Genomic DNA, 22,993 nt, shown 5'->3' on the forward strand with positions numbered 1-22,993 from the left:
CAACAGTGGCCGAGCGAGCCACTCAGTTGTACCAAACCACATGGACTGCAGCAGTTCAAGAAGGAGGCTCACCACCACCAATTAAGGATGGGCAATAAATGCGGGCCTTGCCAGCGATGCCCACATCCCGTGAATGAATAATAGTATTTGCAAATTCTTTGCTTCCCCCTCAATCTAAACTAATCCAAAATCTCCCCTTTAACTACATGCATTACACATGATAGGAGAGTATATTGGGTCAGGTCATAAAAGGCTTCAGTTTATATCTGTAAAGGAAGTCAAAGCATCAGGTTCCTTCAGCCGAGAGACACTAAGGGGATCGATCCTTTGCTATTAATCTATCAAGGCTAGGATTAAGATTTACAGCATTCAAGGATGTCCAGGTTAAGTGATAACACTCCCGTGTCCAACAGAATTAGATCCTTACCAACAAACAGAATGACAAGATCACCCACACGCAAGTGTGGCAACGAGCATCAAAATCTTCCTTGGCATTGATCAGCTATGCCACTCAAAATACTGGACCGTAGGAAAGTGTTCTACAGTGAGCTGAAAGAGCACAAGCACTTCCATAACGAGCAGAACTGAAACAAAGACAGTGAAAAAAGCCCAAAGTACGAAATAGCTTAGTGCCAAGGGAGATTTAAAGCAAGATATTAAGGGGAACAAATAGGGTAGAGAGAAACTATTTCTCCTGGTTGGGGATTCTAGGACTAGGGGGCATAGTCTAAAAATTAGAGCCAGACCTTTCAGGAGTGAAGTTAGGAAACACTTCTACACACAAAGTTTGGAACTCTCTTCTGCAAGCAGTAATTGATACTAGGTCAATTGTTAAATTTAAATCTGAGCTTGCTAACCAAATGTATTAAGGGATTATGGGGCAAAGGTGGGTAAATGGAGTTAGGTCACAGATCAGCCATGATCTCATTGAGTGGCGGAAGAGGCTCGAGGGTCTCAATGGAATGGCCTACTCCTGTTCCTATGGGGAAGCTATGGCATTGTATGGGTCTCTGTACCAAACCAATGAAGGGAAAACTGTAAAAGCACAGCAGACCATGCTATGCTGTGATCAGTTATTTGTAGACTCAGACAGCACCAACAGCAGAGCTAGAAGAAACTCCTGACACAAGACACGCCACACGTATATAACTTAACAGCAAAAGTTACCAATTATAAGGCGGCCGTGGGTGCCATGGTGCATTTAAATGGCCAGGGTACAAATCCTGTTTTAACAAGGCTCTCTCCGCCTTACCCCAGTCACACCCGTAGCCTGTTCACATAGAAACTCCTGTACCCAGGTGCCGTTTAAAATGCCCAAAATAAAAATGGTGCAGGAACCAACAAGCTACGCTTCCTCTCCCCAATTTTTTTTTTGCAGCTGTTGCACTTCTTGCTGGAGTACAGCCCCGTGTGCACCAGTTCCATGTGGTCATTCTTCATGAGTCAGCACGATAAGACCACGGCAGCCGAACTGGATGCTGGCCTGACACATGCCACCATCCTCACGGCCCACTTTCCCGTAGCAGTAAGGACCCTGGCTGATTTCTCGCCTTACCCCCCACCCCAAAGAAATCTCAAGGGCGCTCAGCCCAATTGCAACACCCACAACGTCCAACCCAGCTGGGATCCACTAACTCAGCACAGGCCCAGAATTAAACTTGGGATCGTCCTGGTCTATTTATGGCACAGTGCTAGGCCATCAAAGGAAGAGGGGGAGGGAGGGAAGAAGCAGGTGTCTATTTAGGGCGAGTTGAAGCTATTTACCAAGCAGAATAAAAGGCAGGAGCAGGTTACATTTAAAGGGATAGTTAGATGGAACTGAGTTTCTTTTTATTATTTTTGAAATAAATTGCGGTCAGTAAAAATTAAACATCACAGACTGGGTGAAATCTCTCTTAAATTAAAACTGAACCATGAGTTATTTTTAAACAATCAGATCAATACACCAACATCAGAATAACTCGGCGATAATGAAGACAGGTGCGAGATCATGACCAGCACGAGGTGTGACGGAGATGTCCGGATATATAAGCACTCATTTCTTCTTTTAAGAGGCAGCCCTGCTTTGCAGTTATGTTGCATAAACATGCACTCCTACGTAGTTAGCAAAATGGTCGTTTCTATTTACAGCTTGGAAGAATGCAACGGCTTGAGCATTACAGGAGCTGCATTGACGAGGCAACACGGTTAACCAAAGGAACCAAATAATCCCGCGTTAGAAGGGAAGAATGGGAGCCAGTAAATTACGGTAGTACATGTATGGATTGGAAACTACACTTCTCATTAACATTCTATTACACAGTCAAGAAAATAACCTACTACAGAAACAAAATGGGAGGGAACTTTTCATTTAAAAAAAAAACTATACAACTTAATGAACAGGCAAAACATTCAAAACAGATTAGACGCAGCATTACAGTAACGTCTCTCTCTCTTTCTCTCCAGATCCAACTGGCAACGTCTTCCTCCTCTGAAGCAAAGCAATGGCGTCCTGCACGTTTTCACCTCCAGTAGAGTTGATAGGCAACAGAGGCGATGGGAGCGGGCCGGGGGCGATGGGGGGGGCGAGGGAGGGCAAAAATATTCTGGAGACAATTAAAAAACTTTTATTAACATAAAGACGGCAGCACTCCTCAAGTGAAATACATTTACAATAAATTTAATTGAGGGGGGGAAGGGGGAAAGGCGGAGGAGAACCAAAACTATTTCGAACTTCTTGGCATGCTCTAGAGCTATTACAACAATCAAGCAGTCCTCTTTTTAAAAAAAATTCCAATCGATTTTCATCCAGTAGCAATATACTGAGGGGTGCAAGTGGGGAACGCCTCCTCATTCACTCTACAGCCCTCCTGCTTTCGGTCGAGTTTTTTTAAATGTTTTTATATATTTAAGTATGTCAGATTTTTTTTTTCTCCATTTTTTTTTTCCACTCTCTCTTTCTCTCTCTGTAGCTTCAGTTTGTATGCTCTGGGCCCTATTTAAGGCATCGCTCGAAGTAAGTGGAGCCAATATAGCCGCCCCGCATGGATCGCTGGACGTTCTGCTCAAAGAGGCGTCTGTTGTTCTGAAGGACCTCTGCTGCTTCCTTGTTCAGGGGGTCCTCAGGGTTAGGTTCCTGATAGCGAGAGGGGGCGAGAGGGGGGGAGGGAAGGAAAAAAAGAAACACAATTAAATCTACCCGTCACTTTGTCCACAGAAAGTCAGGATAGAGCCAATTCCTCTCGGAGCACGTTAGCAATGCTGCGCGTACAACCCCCATCGCTTTGTACAGACGCCATTTGCCCGCTATAGGCAATGGCTGGTAAAAACGTACCTGCGATCTGGGGACCCGGAGTGCTGGGAAAAAGTTGGGATTTGCTGTACTCCCAACGTTCCCTCTAACAGCTTTTTTTCAATCTTAAAGTTTTGCGTATGCAATGGTGCCGCACACCCGAAAAAACAAATATTAGGGGTAACGTTGCTGTACCCGTCAGCTGATTGAGAGACGCTCTTAACCAGAGGGATCTTAGCGCAAGATGCATGTTCTGCTAGTTTTTCTTAAAAGAGGTCAGTAAATTCTCTTGATTGGGTGACCACTTTGCGGGACACCTCCGTTCAGTCCATAATAATAATAATAATAATCAACTTTATTGTCAGTTAGTGCACAAGTGCAGTACAACGAAATGTAGGCTTGCGGCTCCCGAGAGTGTACATTTAGACCCCGAGCTTCCGGTCGCCTGTCATTTTAATTCACCGCCCCATTCCCACTCAGACCTCACCGTACTCGGGCTCTTGCATTGTTCCACGGAAGCTCAACGTAAACTCGAGGAACAGCACCTCATCTTCCGATTAGGCACTTTGCAGCCTTCCGGACTCAATATCGAGTTCAACAATTTCAGATCATAACCTCGGCCCCTATTATATTTTTAATCCACACCTTTGTTTTGACCCTTCCCCCTTTTTTTTCTCTCCCACATGGCAGCTGTCTCCCATTCTGCCAGCGCATTTCACACCTAATCTAGGGCCATCTTTTGTCTCCACTAGTCCGATCACCATCTCGTCTGGTTTTGAATACCTCTTAATGTCTCTTCACTTCTCTTTTGTTCTCACATCCCCATTTCCCAGCCCCCAAACTGGCCTTTTAATCTGTTTCATTTCCTGCTTTTTCAGCCCTGACGAAGGGTTTCGACCTGAAACGTTGACTCTATTTCTCTCTCCACGGATGTTGCCTGGCCTGCTGAGTTTTTCCAGCATTTTCTGTTGTTATTTCAGTAAATTCTCTACCTGTCACCTGGAAATGCGTCCCCTCGAAGGATATTTGTTGCTTCAATACGAATGATGCTAAACAACAACTTGCATTTATATAGCGCCTTTAACGTAGTAAAACGTCCCGTGGCGCTTCACAGGGGCGATTATCAAACAAAAGCTCATAAACGTGTGACCATCCAGTCTGCAGAGCCACAGGACTAAGTTTGCTGGAAGTCATTGGCTGTTTCTGCCCGAAATAAACAAGAGCACTCAAGACGCCATAACCGGCAACTTTGAAACGGACGTTAATGCAAATGGTTATCGCTTTTTTGGGGCGATATAAGCGACTGTCGGTTTTAAACCTGGATGTTGCGAGAGTTGGGGGCTGTATAGGTAAGGGGCTCTGCGGCTTCTAGAGCTTGGGAAGCTCCTAATCATTTTTTAAAATTCATTCACGTGCTGTGGGCGTCGCTGGCAAGGCCGGCATTTATCACCCGTCCCTAATTGCCCCTTGATAAAGGGGTGGTGAGCCCCCATTTCAGAGGGGCAGTTAGGAGTCAACCACATTGCTGTGTGGGTCTGGAGTTGCATATCGGCCAGACCGGGTCAGGGCGACAGATTTCCTTCCCTAAAGGACATTAGTAAACCAGATGGGTTTTTATGACAAAACGGATTTTATGGTCACCATTACTGATACGAGCTTTTTATTCCAGATTTATTTAATTAACTGAATTTAAATTCCCCAGCTGCCATGGTGCGATTTGAAATCACGTCTCCGGATCATTAATCCAGGCCTCCACTAATTACTAATCCAGTAACATAACCACTAGGCTACCTACTAGTGGCAGGACTGTGCAGCTGCAGATGTGACTGTGTCACAGAATGATGATGGGCCAAATAATAACAGCAACAACGACTGGTATTTATATAGCGCCTTTAAAATAGTAAAACGTCCCAAGGCGCTTCACAGGAGCGTTATAAAACAAAATCTGACACCGAGCCACATAAGGAGATATTAGGACAGATAACCAATAGCTTGGTCAAAGAGGTAAGTTTTAAGGAGCGTCTTAAAGGAGGAAAGAGGGGTAGACAGGCGGAGAGGTTTAGGGAGGGAATTCCAGCGCTTAGGACCGAGGCAGCTGAAGGTACGGCCACCAATGGTGGAGCGATGAAGTGCAAGATGCCAGAATCAGAGGAGCGCAGAGATCTCGGGGGGGGGTTGTGGGGCTGGAGGAGGTTACAGAGATAGGGAGGGGGCAAGGCCACGGAGGGATTTGAAAACAAGGGTGAGAATTTTTAAAATTGAGGCGTCGCTTAACCGGGAGCCAATGTAGGTCAGCGAGCACAGGGGTGATGGGTGAACGGGATGACCTCAAGTTTACGGAGGGTAGAACGTGGGAGGCCGGCCAGGAGTGCGTTGGAATAGTCGAGTCTAGAGGTAACAAAGGCATGGAGGAGGGTTTCAGCAGCAGATGAGCTGAGGCAGGGGGCCGAGTCGGGCTACGTTCCGGAGGTGGAAATAGGCGGTCTTAGTGATGGCGTGGATATAAGGAGTGACATCCATAGCAAATTGAATACTACAGATTACACACAAGTCAAAAAAAAAATACGAACAGCTGTAACAGAACCAGTCCTTCAGCAATAACAACAGAAAATGCCGGAGACACTCAGCAGGTCAGGGCAGCAGCCGTGGAGAGAGAAACAGAGCCAACGTTTCAGGTCGAAGACCCTTCGTCAGAACTGGAAACAAGCAGGAAATGGAAAGCAAGTTTAGGGGCAGGGAAAAGGGGGGGGGAGGGGATGAAAGAACAAAAGGGAAGGTCAGTGAAAGGATAGAAAGCAGGAGAGATTAAGAGACATTGAGAGATATTAAGAGATATTCAAGGCGAGAGGAGGTGGTAATGGGACAGGTTAAGGAACAAAGGATGACTCTAGATGGGGTGTGAGCCCCGGCCAAGAGCAGAACCAAGGCACAACCACTTGTGCACAGCAGGGGCCGTCCGACCCGTGGCCCATGAGCACGGCCAACTCCATTCTATTTGCACTTGTATTTCTTACTCGCTGGGGTTTGTCTTATTCGATGCTCATAGGCCTGGAGGTTTGGAAGAGGGCTTTAGTGCTATTCCCACACTGGTGGATAAATCCCAAACCAGAGCACCCAAGACCTGCTGCGATGCACAGCTTCAGACACACAGTCAATGGGAGTATTGATACGTGGCCTTCGAGGCAAGTACCCAACAGGCTTGGGCGCTCCTGGTGCAGAACATTCTCAAAAGTATGACTGAAAACGTGGTGGCCGAAAACGAGTTTCCCCACTCTTAAAAAATAAAATCAGCTTGTAGTGGTTTGTTCCACTTACCAAAAACAGGTACTGCAGCCCATAAATTATAGAGTTTATTGTTAATACAGGTTTCCAGTCCTCTCTGTGTAAGGAAAGAGGAGAATTAAAGAGTCAGAAACTGTTACGCAGCAAGTAACCCGTACCCCCTATTGAATAAACGGCCATTCTATCGTTATGCACCAAGCGATCCTTACCCTGCTGAATAAACAGCAACTCCGTGCGGTTCTGCAACACGTAATCCTTACCTGCTCAACGGAAGGGGTGTTACACAGCGAGTAAGCCTTACCTTACTGAAGAAGCATCAACTCAGTTCAGGTGAACAACGCAAAGTAACTGACCTCGCACCGTCATCCCCTTTGTCATTTAATCTCTCCAGCCCTCCATGGACAACGTTGCCCGCTAACTTTTTTCTCGTGCTCGGTCCCTTTAAATTTGTGGCGCACGGTATCTCTTCCAGCGGCAACGACTTGCGAGCGGCCTGCGTGGGACCTCCCGATTGGTGCGCGGCCGGGGGAATACATAGAAACATAGAAGATAGGCGCAGGAGCAGGCCATTCGGCCCCTCGAGCCTGCTCCGCCATTTAATGTGATCATGGCTGATCATCCAAACTCACTACCCTGTCCCTGCTTTCTCCCCATATCCCTTGATCCCTTTAGCCTTCAGAAATATATCCAACTCCTTCTTGAATATATTTAATGAATTGGCCTCAACTGTCTTCTGTGGTAGAGAATTCCACAGGTTCACCACTCTCTGGGTGAAGAAATTCCTCCTCATCTTGTTAAGCTAGGTGTTAATCCAATATTGCTGTACCAATGATTCGCAAGGCATGATGGACTACTTGACATGCAGTGAATAGTTTAAATGTAAAAACTGATGCAGGACTGTGGGAATGCAGTACACATAGGTAAGAAAGGACAGGAACAGAATCTTTAGATAACTGTTGGAGACAGTCTCATGGTCGAATTTTGTTGAAAGCAAAAGTGAATTTTAAACAGAACTCTGTAAAAAGAAACAAATGACTTGTGCAGCGTGTGATCACCTAGTTTTCTGTATTCTCATGATGACTTGCAATTTATGAAAATGTATAAATATTGTAGCCCCATGAGTCTAGGGGCGCACTCTAGAGGAGACTTCCTTGTGTGCAAACACAAGGGGTTTCTCAGAGTGAAGTCCAGTACCGGTTATCGGAATAAAACTTTACTTATTTTACAGTTTCTGACTTTGTGTATTACTGAGAAAGTGACAATCGACTGACCGGCGTGTTGAGTCCCCTAAAGCAGCGAACCTTGATTCCCCAAGTTTGGGGTTGATCCTCCTCACAGAAGCGAGGGGTTAACAATCTCTGTCCTAAATGGCTTACCCCTTATCCTGTGACCCCTGGTTCTGGACTCCCCAACCATCGGGAACATCCTTCCTGCATCTAGTCTGTCTAGTCCTGTTAGAATTTTATAAGTTTCAATGAGATCCCCTCTCATTCTTCTAAACTCCAGCGAGTATAAGCCCAATCGACCCATTGAACATTGATCATAGACCTTCCCTTTTGTTCTTTCCACCCCTCCCTCCCTCCACCCGCTTTTCCCTTGCCTCTGTACTTGCTTAAAAACTGTTAAATCTCAAAACTTCTTCCAGTTCTGACGAAAAGGTCGTCAACCTGAAACGTCAACTCGCGACCCTCTCTCCACAGATGCTGCCTGACCAGCTGAGCGTTCCCAGCATTTTCTGGTTTTATTGCAGATTTCCAACATCCGCAGCATTTCACTTTTGTTCTAAAAGGCTCGATGGATTCTAGAAATGAAAAACTTAAAAGTTCAGGGTCAGTTGCCAAGATGCAAAAGGCTCACGAAAAAAATAGGAGCTGTGTTTATATATGATGAAATGTTTCGAGCAGTATTTGAACGTGTGAACACACTGCATGATTGAAGGGTTGGCTCTCGCGCGGTGATCTCTCGAGAGCTGGCGAATCGGAGGAGAGTGAAGTCGAAGGAGCTGGTTCATGAGCAGCACCGACGGGAGCCTGGCATCGCGATAGGCTGAAGATGTGAGCAGGCCAAAGAGAGTTACGCAGGAGACAAAAATAAATACAAGCAGCGCCGAGGAGCTGGAGGTATTTATCCAATGAACTCCCGTCTGCTGATGCATTTTTACTCCTGGCGCAGTTCAGGATAAAACGCCAATTTCCCAGCGCTCATCTTGCACCAGTTCAGAGGCTACGGCCCATCAGTGAGAGTCAGGCTGTCTCGGTCTAGTGAGAAACAAGGACTGTATCAATGTGAGCAAGTCTAGAGTCCACAATCTTGGGAATAGCAGAAATATCACAGGATCTTATTCTTGCAAGGATTCCACAAAACCGACCGGTCTCCAATCAGATAAAGGAGGAGAATGTCCAACCTTCAGCGAAGATTCATCAGGCTGATACCTGGGATGGCAGGAATGACGTATGAGGAGAGATTGGACTTATACTCGCTGGAGTTTAGAAGAATGAGAGGGGATCTCATTGAAACTTATAAAATTCTGACAGGACTGGACAGACTAGATGCAGGAAGGATGTTCCCGATGGTCGTGGAGTCTTAAATATATTCAAGAAGGAGTTAGATATATTTCTTAAGGCTAAAGGGATCAAGGGATATGGGGAGAAGGCAGGGACAGGGTACTGAATTTGGATGATCAGCCATGATCTCATTAAATGGCGGAGCAGGCTCGAGGGGCCGAATGGCCTACTCCTGCTCCTATCTGCTATGTCTATGTTTTTATCTTGGCAAACGAGGAGCCAATTTTATATCGAACGGGATAACAGAATGATACAGCACAGCACAGGAGGACGACATTCAGCCCATCGTGCCTGTGCCAGCTCTTTGAACAAGCTGTCCAATTAATCCCACTCCCTGTTCTTTCCCCAGAGCCCTGTAAATTTTTCCCCTTCAAGTATTTATCCAATTCCCTTTTGAAAGTTCCTATTGAATCTGCTTCCACCGCCCTTTCAGGCAGCGCGTTCCAGATCACAACAACTCGCTACGTAAAAAAATTAGCCACTGGTTCTTTTGCCAATTATCTTAAATCTGTGTCCTGTGGTTACCGACCCTTCAGCCATTGGAAACGGTTTCCCCTTATTTACGCTATCAAAACCCTTCCTCATTTTGAACACCTCTATCAAATCTTCAAAGATTTGTGCACATACACCGCCAGGTCTCTCTGTTCCGGCACCCCCTTTAAAATTGTACCATTTAGCTTATATTGCCTCTCCTCATACTTCCTACTAAAATGTATCACTTGACACTTCTCTGTATTTCTGATTAAACTGACGTCAGTGATATAAACCTTCAGATCAAATGCCCTCATTACAGATTCCAGATCCTTCAACTTCTCCTCCCAGTCTCGCAGGAGCTTCTAAACATTAGGACTCTTTCTATTTTAAAATGCTGCCCCTTCTTTCCCTTTGCATTCGCGGATTCTGACTCAAATACAGGAAACTCTCTTTCACCCGGCACCTAAATATCCAGAAATCTCTCTTAACCGGCAAAATTCAGGAGTAGGTTCAGGTAAGTTTTACTATATATATTAGTGGCCGTGTAACCGGGGTTCCTGGATCTGTGGCCGTGTAACCGGGGTTCCTGGATCTGTGGCCGTGTAACCGGGGCTCCTGCACCTGTGGCCGTGTAACCGGGGCTCTCGTACCTTGGTAAGTATACCTCTCTGTAATCCGGACTTTTTGATCAACTGGCACCACGCCGGTCCCGTCGGTGCCGGATAAAAAAAGTGTTTCCTGTAGTGCCCTGGGATCACAGGCGTTCCCGTGCTGCTCTGCTGTTAGCCTCTAGAGGGGGCTGAAGTGCAAGCCCTGAGGAATTTCCACCCACCTCAGTCAGTCAGTCCACCCGAGGGTCGGACTGAGATCTACTCGTGAAGCCACTGGTGTGCAAACGCTACCCAAGGCTTGAACTGAAACCTGCTGCCCGGCGACACAACAGGTTGCGTCAATGTGCTGCCTCACATAACTGTAGCGCATGCGCCATCACCTGCCCACGGGGGGGGGGGGGGGGGGGGGGGGGCGGCAAGTTCAGATATGACCCACACCTTGAAACAGGCAGCGGCAGCTGCAAAGACCCCCCGAGAAGCAACACAAGACGTGCGAGCAGCCCACGCACCTTCCCATCTGATCTCGGCCTACCTGAGGATGTTTAGACAAACGTTGCCTTCTAAATCGATGTTCGGGTGATACACCATGGTTTCACATTTCACCTTCGGAGGATCGTGCGGATACCCTTGTCCAACCTACAAAAACACACAGATACGCACAGGCAGAGCGTCCGAAAGGTTACCCAACATATCCAAGAGCGCCGAGAACTTTTTACTCTGATGATGAGCAGGGTTACACCATTAACTTGCCTGAGGGCGACAGAAGGAGATTATCAGCCTGCAGTGTTTTTTGTTGGGGAGGCCGAGTTTAGGCAGGCGTTTGTCAAAATTGGCGGAAATTGAACTCTCAACTGAGGGAGTGGAATCCCTTTTGGTCCCAGCACCTTATCTGAGAGATGACATACATGCCTTAGAGGCGGTGCAACGAAGGTTCACCAGATTGATCCCTGGGATGAGTGGGTTGTCCTATGAGGAGAGAGTGAGTAGATTGGGCCTATACTCTCTGGAGTTTAAAAGAATGAGAGGTGATCTCATTGAGACATACAAGATGCTGAGGGGGATTGACAGGGTAGATGCTGAGAGGTTGTTTCCCCCTGGCTGAAGAGACTAGAACTAGGGGGCATAGTCTCAGGATAAGGGGTCGGCCATTTAAGACTGAGATGAGGAGGAATTTCTTCACTCAGATGGTTGTGAATCTTTGGAATTCTCTGCCCCAGAGGGCTGTGGAGGCTCAGTCGCTGAGTGTATTGAGTAAGGATGTCTTGCTGCAGTTGTACAGGGCCGTGGTGAGACCACACCTTGAGTATTGTGTGCAGTTTTGGTCGCCTTATCTGAGGAAGGATGTTCTTGCCATGGAAGGAGTGCAGCGAAGATTCACCAGACTGATACCTGGGATGGCAGGAATGACGTATGAGGAGAGATTGGGTCGATTGGGCTTATACTCGGAGTTTAGAAGAATGAGAGGGGATCTCATTGAAACTTATAAAATTCTAACAGGACTAGGCAGACTAGATGCAAGAAGGAGGTTCCCGATGACGGTGGAGTCTAGAACCAGAGGTCACAGTCTAAGGATAAGGGGTAAGCCATTTAGGACAGAGATGAGGAGGAAATTCTTCACCCAGAGAGTGGTGAACCTGTGGCATTCTCTGCCACAGAGGGCGGTGGAGGCCAGTTCATTAAATATATTCAAGAAGGAGTTAGATATATTTCTTAAGGCTAAAGGGATCAAGGGATATGGGGATAGTGCGGGTACTGAATTTGGATGATCAGCCATGATCTCATTAAATGGTGAAGCAGGCGCGAGGGGCCGAATGACCTACTCCTGCTCCTATCTTCTTTGTTTCTATGATAGATTTTTGGATATGAAGGGAATCAGGGGATATGGGGATAGTGCGGGAAGGTGGAGTTAAGGTAGAAGATCAGCCATGAATGCCATTGAATGGCAGAGCAGGCTCGAAGGGCCTACTCCCAATTCTTATGTTCTTATTATCGGGGAGGCGAGTGCTACATTAAAACCACTGGTCTGGAACCATCAGTAATGTGCTGAAATCAGGCACCGAAATATCAAGAGCCTTCCAGGATCAGACCATAAATATCAGGCAAGTCTAGGATTGCGCTGTTACGCTACAGAGTTCAACACACAAGCGCTACAGCTCCCAGCGCAAACCCGAGCGGAGCGGGGAATCCACACTCGAGACACAACAGGAGCACCCACTGTTGCTGCCGGACACCACACCATGTTTAAGTTACAGGAAACTTTCGATTAACCGGCACCTAAATAACCGGAAATGTCGGTTAACCGGCAAAATTCAGGAGTAGGTTCAGGTAACTTTTATTACTTGCCTTCCTCCATGTGTTGCTGTGCAAGGGTGTGGCTGCAGCTGTTGCTAAGCTACAGAGACACTTGCAACTTGTGGCCATTGTTTTGAAGCTGTTGCTAAGCAACAGGGTTTGTTGCTTTATACGGAGCTGTCAGCTCTCCCTATCTTTTACTACAGCGTTCGGTTATCCGGAATTTTTGATGAACCGGCACCACGTCGGTCCCGTCCGTGCCGGATAAAAAAAAGTTTCCTTTAACAGGTTCGCACTCAAGCAAAACCAGTCGGTCGCAGTCCAAATTTGGAAGCCCCTTTCTTTGCGCAGCGAAACAATTCCAGAATGACATTGATCACCAAGGTCAGAGCTCACTTACCTTAAAGCTAAACACAAATTTGCCTCCTTTATAGAACCCCTGAAAGCAAAGAGAGCAAAAAATAACAGAAATAATTACCAACTGCATTTTTTTTTAAAACCATGCCAGATAAATGGACCATCTAACCGGAGCCATAATAAACAAAACCCTATCCCATTCACACCGTCACTGAACATCAGTGGACTCGGCCCCGCTTGTACTGAATCCCACTGAAGCAAACAGCTTCCAATGAGATAGAATCCTAATCGACCAAACGTCTTCTCGTCCATTCCCAATGTACAGAATCCCAATAGTCCAAACCCCGTCTAGTTCACCCCCTTTGGACAGAATTCCACTCGGAACATAGGAACAGGCCATTTAGCCCCTCGAGCCTGTTCCGCCATTCGATGAGATCATGGCTGATCTGTGACCTAACTCCATATACCCACCCGCCTTTGGCCCGTGTCCCTTAGGCTAACAAAAATCTATCAATCTCAGGTTTAAAATGAACAATTGGCATAGCATCAAGCTGGTGCTTGCAGAAGAGAGTTCAAAACTTTGTGTGTAGAAGTGTTTCTGAACTTCACTCCTGAAAGGCCTGGCTCTAACTTTTACGGCTATGTCCCCTAGTCCGAGACTCCCAAACCTTTTCCCATTCGCTCCCCCTGGATGTAGAACCGCAATGGCCCAAACCCCTTTTACATTCACCTTCACTGGACAAAGTAGCAATGGGCCAAATCCTCCTCCTCAGTTAGTCACAGGGGATAGAATTCATGATCCATTCGCAAACTGCCCCAGACCACTATGAGAGGAGTGTGTACACGAGGGGAGGTCTCGCTGTATGATGCATGTTCTAGTTTAGGATGGGTCATTAAATGAAGATTGCTGGATTTCACAGGAATCCTATTTCAGGTGGAACTTCTCTTGACAAATTAGTGTCGTTTAACCAGACGGTGGAATGTAAGGGAAACTTTGACACGTACACCCAAGACCAAGAAACATAGAAACATAGAAGATAGGAGCAGGAGTAGGCCATTCGGCCCCTCGAGCCTGCTCCGCCATTCAATGAGATCATGGCTGATCATCCAAATTCAGTACCCTGTTCCTGCCTTCTCCCCATATCCCTTGATCCCTTTAGCCTTAAGAAATATATCCAACTCTTTCTTGAATATATTTAATGAACTGGCCTCCACCGCCCTCTGTGGCAGAGAATTCCACAGGTTCACCACTCTCTGGGTGAAGAAATTCCTCCTCATTTCTGTCCTAAATGGCTTACCCCTTATCCTTAGACTATGACCCCTGGTTCTGGACTCCCCGACCATCGGGAACATCCTTCCTGCATCTAGTCTGTCCAGGCCTGACAGAATTTTATAGGTTTCGATGAGATCCCCTCTCAATCTTCTAAACTCCAGTGAGTATAAGCCCAATCGACCCAATCTCTCCTCATACGTCATTCCTGCCATCCCAGGTATCAGCCTGGTGAATCTTCGCTGCACTCCCTCCATGGCAAGAACGTCCTTCCTCAGGTAAGGCGACCAAAACTGCACACAATACTCAAGGTGTGGTCTCACCAAGGCCCTGTACAGCTGTAGCAAGACATCCTTGTTCCTGTACTCGAACCCTCTTGCTACGAAGGCCAACATACCATTTGCCTTCTTAACCGCCTGCTGCACCTGCATGCTTACCTTCAGCGACTGGTGCACAAGAACACCCAGGTCTCTTTGCACTTCCCCTTCTCCCAATCTATTGCCATTCAAATAATAATCTGCCTTCCTGTTTTTGCCACCAAAGTGGATAACCTCACATTTATCCACATTATAGTGCATTTGCCATGTTTCTGCCCAATCACCCAACCTGTCCAAATCGTACTGGAGTTTCACGACATCCTCCTCACAGCTTACCCTCCCACCCAGCTTTGTGTCGTCTGCAAATTTGGAGATATTACATCCAATTCCCTCGTCCAGATCATTAATATATATTGTGAACAGCTGGGGTCCTAGGACCGATCCTTGCGGTACCCCACTAGTCACTGCCTGCCACTCGGAAAATGACCCGTTTATTCCAACTCTTTGCTTTCTGTCCGCCAACCAGTTCTCTATCCAAGTCAATACCTTGTCCCCAATCCCATGTGCCTTAATTTTGCACGCTAATCTCTTCTGTGGGACCTTATCGAAAGCCTTCTGAAAGTCCAAATACACCACATCCACTGGTTCTCCCTTATCTATTTTACCAGTTACATCCTCAAAAAATTCCAGTAGATTAGTCAAGCATGATTTATCTTTTGTAAATCCACGTTGACTTTGTCCGATCCTGTCACTGCTTTCCAAGTGCTCTGCTATTACATCTTTTATAATGGACTCTAGCATTTTCCCCACCTCATTGTGACCTCCTGACCCTGACAGAAACCTGCCTTACAGGAAATGACACCTTTCCCCTTACTGAAGCCTCCCTGCCTGGCTACACATTCCACCAACTGTCACCCTATCTTCACCCTACCCAACCCTGCAACTCTTACTGGCGCCGCGCCCAAATAAACATTCTTCACGTTAGCGGCGCGCGACTATTCCTCCGCGGAAGGCATCGCACCCAAGCCGGTCCTGATCTTACTCAACAGCTGCATGAGCACACACACACACAATCAGACTTCCCAGGAGGGGTCACCAGCTGGAAACTTGGCTGATCTCCCTGCCCACCCCACCCCCCTCGCTGGCTGAAGCCAATTGTAGCTCTTCGCTGCTCTCCCATTGAGACTCACTAACAGCTGGGAGTGGGAGCTGGGGACTTCTGATGTGTGGTGACTCCCCACTACATAGCCAGCCTCTTAGCAATAGAGAGTCACCGCCAGGCTTTAGAAATGGCTTCGGACAACATAGGAACTTCAAACAGGCAGGTTTAATGCCAAAAGCTCTACGAATCCCGAGTGACTTCACCGGGACTGTGCAGCACCAGGACTGGAAGCCAATGCAGCTCCCTCTATTCACCAGCGCGGGCATGTGTGAGGTGGCTCTCCTGATCCCCCCTGAACTGTTGCGCTGAAAAGGATTCCACGGTGACAGAGTCTGTTAAAATTTACCACTCTGGCTTGAGAACAGAGAACCCTGGCCTCCCAATATAGAATCACAGAAATTTACGGTACAGAAGGAGGCCATTCGGCCCATCGTGTCTGTGCCGGCCGACAAAGAGCTCTCCACCCTAATCCCACTTTCCAGCTCTTGGTCCGTAGCCTTGTAGGTTACAGCACTTCTAGTGCATATCCAAGTACTTTTTAAATGTGATGAGGGTTTCTGCCTCTACCACCCTTTCAGGCAGTGAGTTCCAGACCCCCACCACCCTCTGGGTGAATAAAGTTCTCCTCAAATCCCCTCTAAACCTCCGACCAATTACTTTAAATCTATGACCCCTGGTTATTGACCCTTCTGCTAAGGAAAATAGGTCCTTCCTATCCACTCTATCTGGGCCTCTCATAATCTTATACACCTCAATCTCCCCTCAGCCTCCTCTGTTCCAAAGAAAACAACCCCAGCCTATCCAATCTTTCCTCATAGCTAAAATTCCCCAGCCCAGGCAACATCCTGGTAAATCTCCTCTGCACCCTCTCTAGTGCAATCACATCATTACTGTAATGTGGTGACCAGAACAGTGGGTAAGATTTTTAAACATCGATAGTATATATTTTTTTAAATCTGCATGTAGACAGGCAGAATTCGCATCCTGACGTAATGATTTTTAGGTCAACATTAGACACAGCAAATGCCTGTGCAATCAGTGGGAATTCTCCCAGTGAACAATGATGCTATAATTGAAGACAGAGGCCATCACATGCAATTATATCTGCACCGTTTCCTCTGACGCACTGAGCTGTGTCATGGGTGATTAAGTAAAGGTTTTTCTACTCCCCCTCTCCCTTCTTCAATACCAGACACACACAGCCCTCTCCCCCTCCGCCCGCTCCCCCACAAACAGGCCGATAACAACATCTGCTTATCACTTACTTCATCCGGACAGATGATAAGTTTGAAGTTGAGGAGGTCATCGGGGTCTGGAAAAACTATCTCACAGGTTTTAGGTAAATTCAATTCATTTATATCTGGAAAAAAAATCAAAAGGAGAAGGCAGTAAAGAACCGGAATATCAACTGTGGGGGGAAAGGAGTAGGCAAGACGATGGAAATGTCTGGTTCTGACTCGAGAAATTTAGCAGCAACATCCCTGTGTTACTGCGTACAATGGTAGCACAGTGGTAATGTCACTGGGCTCGCAATCCAGAGGCCTGGACTGATAATCCAGAGACGTGAGTTCAAATCCCACCGCGGCAGCTGGGGAATTTAAATCCAGTTAATTAAATAAATCTGGAATAAAAAGCTAGCATCAGTAACCAAGAAACTGTCGGATTTTCGTAAAAAAAACCATCTTGCTACGAAGGCCAACATACCATTTGCCTTCTTAACCGCCTGCTGCACCTGCATGCTTACCTTCAGCGACTGGTGCACAAGAACACCCAGGTCTCTTTGCACTTCCCCTTCTCCCAATCTATTGCCATTCAAATAATAATCTGCCTTCCTGTTTTTGCCACCAAAGTGGATAACCTCACATTTATCCACATTATAGTGCATTTGCCATGTTTCTGCCCAATCACCCAACCTGTCCAAATCGTACTGGAGTTTCACGACATCCTCCTCACAGCTTACCCTCCCACCCAGCTTTGTGTCGTCTGCAAATTTGGAGATATTACATCCAATTCCCTCGTCCAGATCATTAATATATATTGTGAACAGCTGGGGTCCTAGGACCGATCCTTGCGGTACCCCACTAGTCACTGCCTGCCACTCGGAAAATGACCCGTTTATTCCAACTCTTTGCTTTCTATCCGCCAACCAGTTCTCTATCCAAGTCAATACCTTGTCCCCAATCCCATGTGCCTTAATTTTGCACGCTAATCTCTTCTGTGGGACCTTATCGAAAGCCTTCTGAAAGTCCAAATACACCACATCCACTGGTTCTCCCTTATCTATTTTCCCAGTTACATCCTCAAAAAATTCCAGTAGATTAGTCAAGCATGATTTATCTTTTGTAAATCCATGTTGACTTTGTCCGATCCTGTCACTGCTTTCCAAGTCTTCACACGGAGGACACCCTCCATCGTGTTGTGTGGCACTACCACCGTGCTAAATGGGATAGGTTCAGAACAGATCTAGCAGCTCAAAACTGGGCATTCATGAGGCACTGTGGGCCATCAGCAGCAGCAGAATTGTATTCCGCCACAATCTGTAACCTCATGACCCAGCATATCACTCACTCTACCATTACCATCAATCCAGGGGACCAACCCTGGTTCAATAAGGAATGTAGAAGAGCACGCCGGGAGCAGCACCAGGCGTACCTAAAAATGAGCTTCAACACAGGACTACATGCATGCTAAAAAGCGGAATCAACATGCTATAGACAGGGCTAAGCAATCTCAATGGATCAGATCAAAGCTCTGCAGTCCTGCCACATCCAGTTGTGAATGGTGGTGGACCATTAAACAACTAATGGGAGGAGGAGGCTCCATGAATATCCCCATCCTCAATGCTGGTGGAGCCCAGCATGTGAGTGCAAAAGACGAGGCTGAAGCGTTTGAAGTGCCGAGCGGATGATCCATATCGGCCTACTCCAGCGGTCCCCACCATCACAGAAGCCAGTCTTCAGCCAATTCGATTCACTCCACATGATCTCATGAAATGGCCGAGTGCACTGGATACAGCAAAGGCTATGGGCCCCGATAATATCCCAGCTGTCGTGCTGAAGACTTGTGCTCCAGAACTAGCCGCGCCTCAAGCCAAGCTGTTCCAGTACAGCTCCAACACTGGCATCTATCCGACAATGTGGAAAACTGCCCAGGTATGTCCTGTCCATGAAAAGCAGGACAAATCCAATCCGGCCAATTACCGCCCCATCAGTCTACTTACAATCATTAGCAAAGTGATGGAAGGTGTCATCAACAGTGCTATCAAGCGGCACTTACTCATCAATAACCTGCTCACTGATGCCCAGTTTAGGTTCTGCCAAGTCCACTCGGCGCCCGACCTCATTACAGCCTTGGTCCAAACATGGACAAAGGAGCTGAATTCCAGAGGTGAGGTGAGGTGAGAGTGACTGCCCTTGACATCAAGGCAGCATTTGACCGAGTGTGGCATCAAGGAGCTCTAGTAAAACTGAAGCAATGGGAATCGGGGGGGGAAAACTCTCCACTGGCTGGAGTCATACCTAGCACAAAGGAAGATGGTTGTGGTGGTTGATGGTCAATCATCACAGCCCCAGGACATCACTGCAGGAGTTCCTCAGGGCAGTGTCCTAGGCCCGACTATCTTCAGCTGCTTCATCAATGACCTTCCCTCCAACATAAGGTCAGAAATGGGGATGTTCGCTGATGACTGTACAGTGTTCAGCGCCATTCACAACTCCTCAGATAATAAAGCAGTCCATGCCCGCATGCAACAAGACCTGGACGACGTTCAGGCTTGGGCTGATAAGTGGCAGGTAACATTCGCGTCATACAAGTGCCAGGCAATGACCATCTCCAACAAGCGAGAGTCTAACCACCGCCCCTTGACATTCAACGGCATTACCATCGCCGAATTCCCCACCATCAACATCCTGGGGGTCACCATTGACCAGAAACTTAACTGGGCCAGCCACATAAATACTGTGGCAACAAGAGCAGGCCAGAGGCTGGGTATTCTGCGGCGAGTGTCTCACCTCCTGACTCCCCAAAACCATTCCACAAGGCACAAGGAGTGTGATGGAATACTCTCCACTTGCCTGGATGAGTGCAGCTCCAACAACACTCAAGAAGCTCGACACCATTCAGGATAAAGCAGCCCGCTTGATTGGTAACCCAACCACCACCTTAAACATTCACTCCCTCCACCACCGGCGCACCGTGGCTGCAGTGTGTACCATCTACAAGATGCACTGCAGCAACTCGCCAAGGCTTCTTCGGCAGCACCTCCCAAACCCGCGACCTCTTCCACCTAGAAGGACAAGGGCAGCAGGCGCATGGGAACACCACCACCTCCAAGTTCCCCTCCAAGTCACACACCATCCTGACTTAGAAGTATATCGGCCGTTCCTTCATCGTCACTGGGTCAAAATCCTGGAACTCCCTCCCTAACAGCACTGTGGGAGTACCATCACCACACGGACTGCAGCGGTTCAAGGCGGCGGCTCACCACCACCTTCTCCAGGGTAATTAGGGGTGGGCAATAAATGCCGGCCTTGCCAGCGACGCCCACATCCCATAAATGAATTTTTTTTAAATTCTGGTCGCTATATTATAAAACGGATATAGAGGCACTGGAGAGGGTGCAGAGAAGATTTACAAGGATGATACCAGAAATGCGAGGGTATACCTATCAGGAAAGGACGAGCAGGCTGGGTCTATTTTCTCTTGAAAAAAGAAGGCTGAGGGGTGACCTAATAGAGGTCTTTAAAATTATGAAAGGTTTTGATAGAGTGGATACAGAGAGAATGTTTCCACTTGTGGGGAAGAGCAAAACTAGAGGCCATCAATATAAGATAGTCACCAAGAAATCCAATAGGGAATTCAGGAGAAACTTCTTTACCCAGAGAGTGGTGAGAATGTGGAACTCGCTACCACAGGGAGTGGTTGAGGCGAATAGTATCGATCCATTTAAGGGGAGGCTGGACAAGCCTATGAGGGAGAAGGGAATAGAGGGTTACGCTGATAGAGTTAGATGAGGAAAGACGGGAGGAGGCTCGAGTGGAGCATAAACGCCGGCACGGACTGGTTGGGCCGAATGGCCTGTTTCTGTGCCATATATCCTAGATAAACCCCATTAGTAATTTGCAAAGTTACTGTCACAGAAGAGTGTCAGCACAAACGGGTGGCAAACCTCTCAAAGAAACCGTTCGGCAATTTAATACGCCACAGAGTACATCAATGAGCCTCTGTGTGCGACCATCCAGATCCATCCGCCGTGGCTCAGTGGGCAGCACCTTCGGTGGGATTAACTGATATGGGGATAGTGCGGGAAGGTGGAGTTGAGGTAGAAGCTCAGCCATGATCTTGTTGAATGGCGGGGCAGGCTCGAGGGGTCAAATGGCCGACTCCTGCTCCTAATTCATATATTCTCTGAATCAGAAGGTTGTGGGTTCGAGTCCCGATCGAGAGACCCGAGCATAAAAATCTAGGCTGACACTCCCAGCGCGGTGCTGAGGGAGTGCTGCACTGTCGGAGGTGCCGTCTTTCGGATGAGGCGTTAAACCGAGGCCCCGTCTGCCCCCTCAGGTGGACGTAAAAGATCCCACGGCGCTATTTTGAGGAAGAGCGGAGGGGCGGGGGGGGGGGGAAGAGTTCTCCCCGGTGTCCTGGGGCCAATATTTATCCCTCAATCAACATCACTAAAAAAACAGATCATTATCGCATTGCTGTTTGTGGGAGCTTGCTGTGCACAAATTGGCTGCCACGTTTCCTACATTACAACAGTGACTACACTTCACAAAGTACTTCAATAGCTGTAAAGTGCTTTGGGACGTCCTGAGGTCGTGAAAGGCGCTATAGAAATGCAAGTCTTTCTTTTTTCTTACGTAAGTTTGCCCTCCCACTGAATCAGCAGCCCACCCACTGGGAAAAGTGAATGAGAATCCCCTGGATTTAACGTAGAATTTACAGCACAGAAACAGGCCCGATCGCAATGAGGACAGTTTGGGGGCGTTACAATCAGCCTCAGTACCACTGAACTGCAGAACCGACAACAAAAATTCAGCCAGGCCTCTCACTCCCAAGGGCTGTCCAGTGATGCCTTCTGGGAAGTCCGCTGAGTGTGGACTGGGCTTGGCTGTGATGCTTCTGTTGTCAAATAGTCTGGTGAAACTCGCCATCTAGGTTTGAGAGAGACGGCCACTTTGGAGAGCTGCATGTGGGCTAACAGCACCCACAGAACTCTATCCCCGTAATCTCCTCCAGCCCCACAACCCTCCGAGATCTCTGCGCTCCTCCAATTCTGCCCTCTTGAGCATCCCCTGATTTTAATCGCTCCACCATTGGCGGCCGTGCCTTCAGCTGCCTGGGCCCTAAGCTCTGGAATTCCCTCCCCAAACCTCTCCGCCTCTCTCTCCTCCTTTAAAACGCTCCTTAAAACTATCTCAAACACCGCCATGTCGGTGGGATTTTGCATTTGCCTCGATCACTGCACTTCAAAGTCATTCACTGCGTGCTCCGAGAGGTGTGATAAGACACTGCGTAGAAGTACATCTTTCTTTCATTTTTCATTGCGGTTTAAGGGGCGCTCAAAATACTCGTAGAAAATACCATAGAGAATTGCTCCAGAGGTGTAATCAGACAAGTGAACCGTGTGTGAAAATGTCACCCTCCCGCCAACCGATGTTCCCTGCGAGCTGCACTTTGTTCTGCGCGGCCTGTTTTCTTTTGATGCGCGGTCCCTTTAAATTTCTGCGCATGCGCGGTGTTTACAACGGAAAAGCCGGCGAGCGGCCTGTGCGGGACCTTGCAGATCGCTGCACAGCCACACGGCTTAAGAGGGAATATTGCCAGCAACACACGTAGCAGAGGGGGGTAGGTGGGAAATCGGGAATATTTCTATAGCCACCAACAAACATGATATTCTGCATTTCTTCTTTGACTGCGTGCCATCTGAATGATTGGACGATTGATGCGACAAACTGGGGCAGGAAAGGGTCGGATAATTTAAGACTGCCCTCAAAAGAACGAGGGACGTGGTTAGGAGAAATATTTTGATGTAGCGAGGGGGCTGTTAGGACTTGGAATGCCCTACCAGAAACGGTGGGGGGGGGGGGGGGGGAAGTAGAATCCTCAATAGCATTTTAAAAGGGAAGTGGATAAATATTTGAAAAGGAAACATTTAAAAGAGGCATGGGGTAAGGGCAGGGGAATGGGAATAAATGGACTGTTCTTCCAGATTCAGAGACATGCTCACATACAAGTAAACAGTGACGGATGATCGGCAATGTTCCCTTTTAAGCTGCGCGGCCTCGCAACTCTCGGGACCTCCCGCACAGCTGGCTCGCCGGCTTTGCAATACGAAAAACCGCGCAGGCGCGGCATTTCGAACGGACTGAGCAGCCCCCTCAAAGGGGGC

General features: G+C 47.7%; 1 protein-coding gene across 1 annotated transcript; it reads right to left on the bottom strand.

Moving 5' to 3' along the window:
* Positions 1-2,590: 2,590 nt before the first annotated feature.
* Positions 2,591-21,755, bottom strand: ube2m (ubiquitin conjugating enzyme E2 M). Its single transcript, XM_085969206.1, has 6 exons — positions 21,608-21,755; positions 16,866-16,960; positions 12,895-12,933; positions 10,735-10,838; positions 6,587-6,650; positions 2,591-3,115 (listed from the first exon to the last, which is right to left on the bottom strand). The coding sequence occupies exons 1-6, from the start codon at positions 21,753-21,755 to the stop codon at positions 2,975-2,977; spliced, it is 591 nt and encodes a 196-aa protein (XP_085825332.1). The 3' UTR covers positions 2,591-2,974.
* Positions 21,756-22,993: the final 1,238 nt, after the last annotated feature.

Source organism: Somniosus microcephalus, chromosome 28 (genome assembly GCF_052327205.1).
Source record: "Somniosus microcephalus isolate GS21.2 chromosome 28, FLI_Smic_1.0, whole genome shotgun sequence".
NCBI classification, from domain to species: Eukaryota; Metazoa; Chordata; class Chondrichthyes; order Squaliformes; family Somniosidae; genus Somniosus; species Somniosus microcephalus.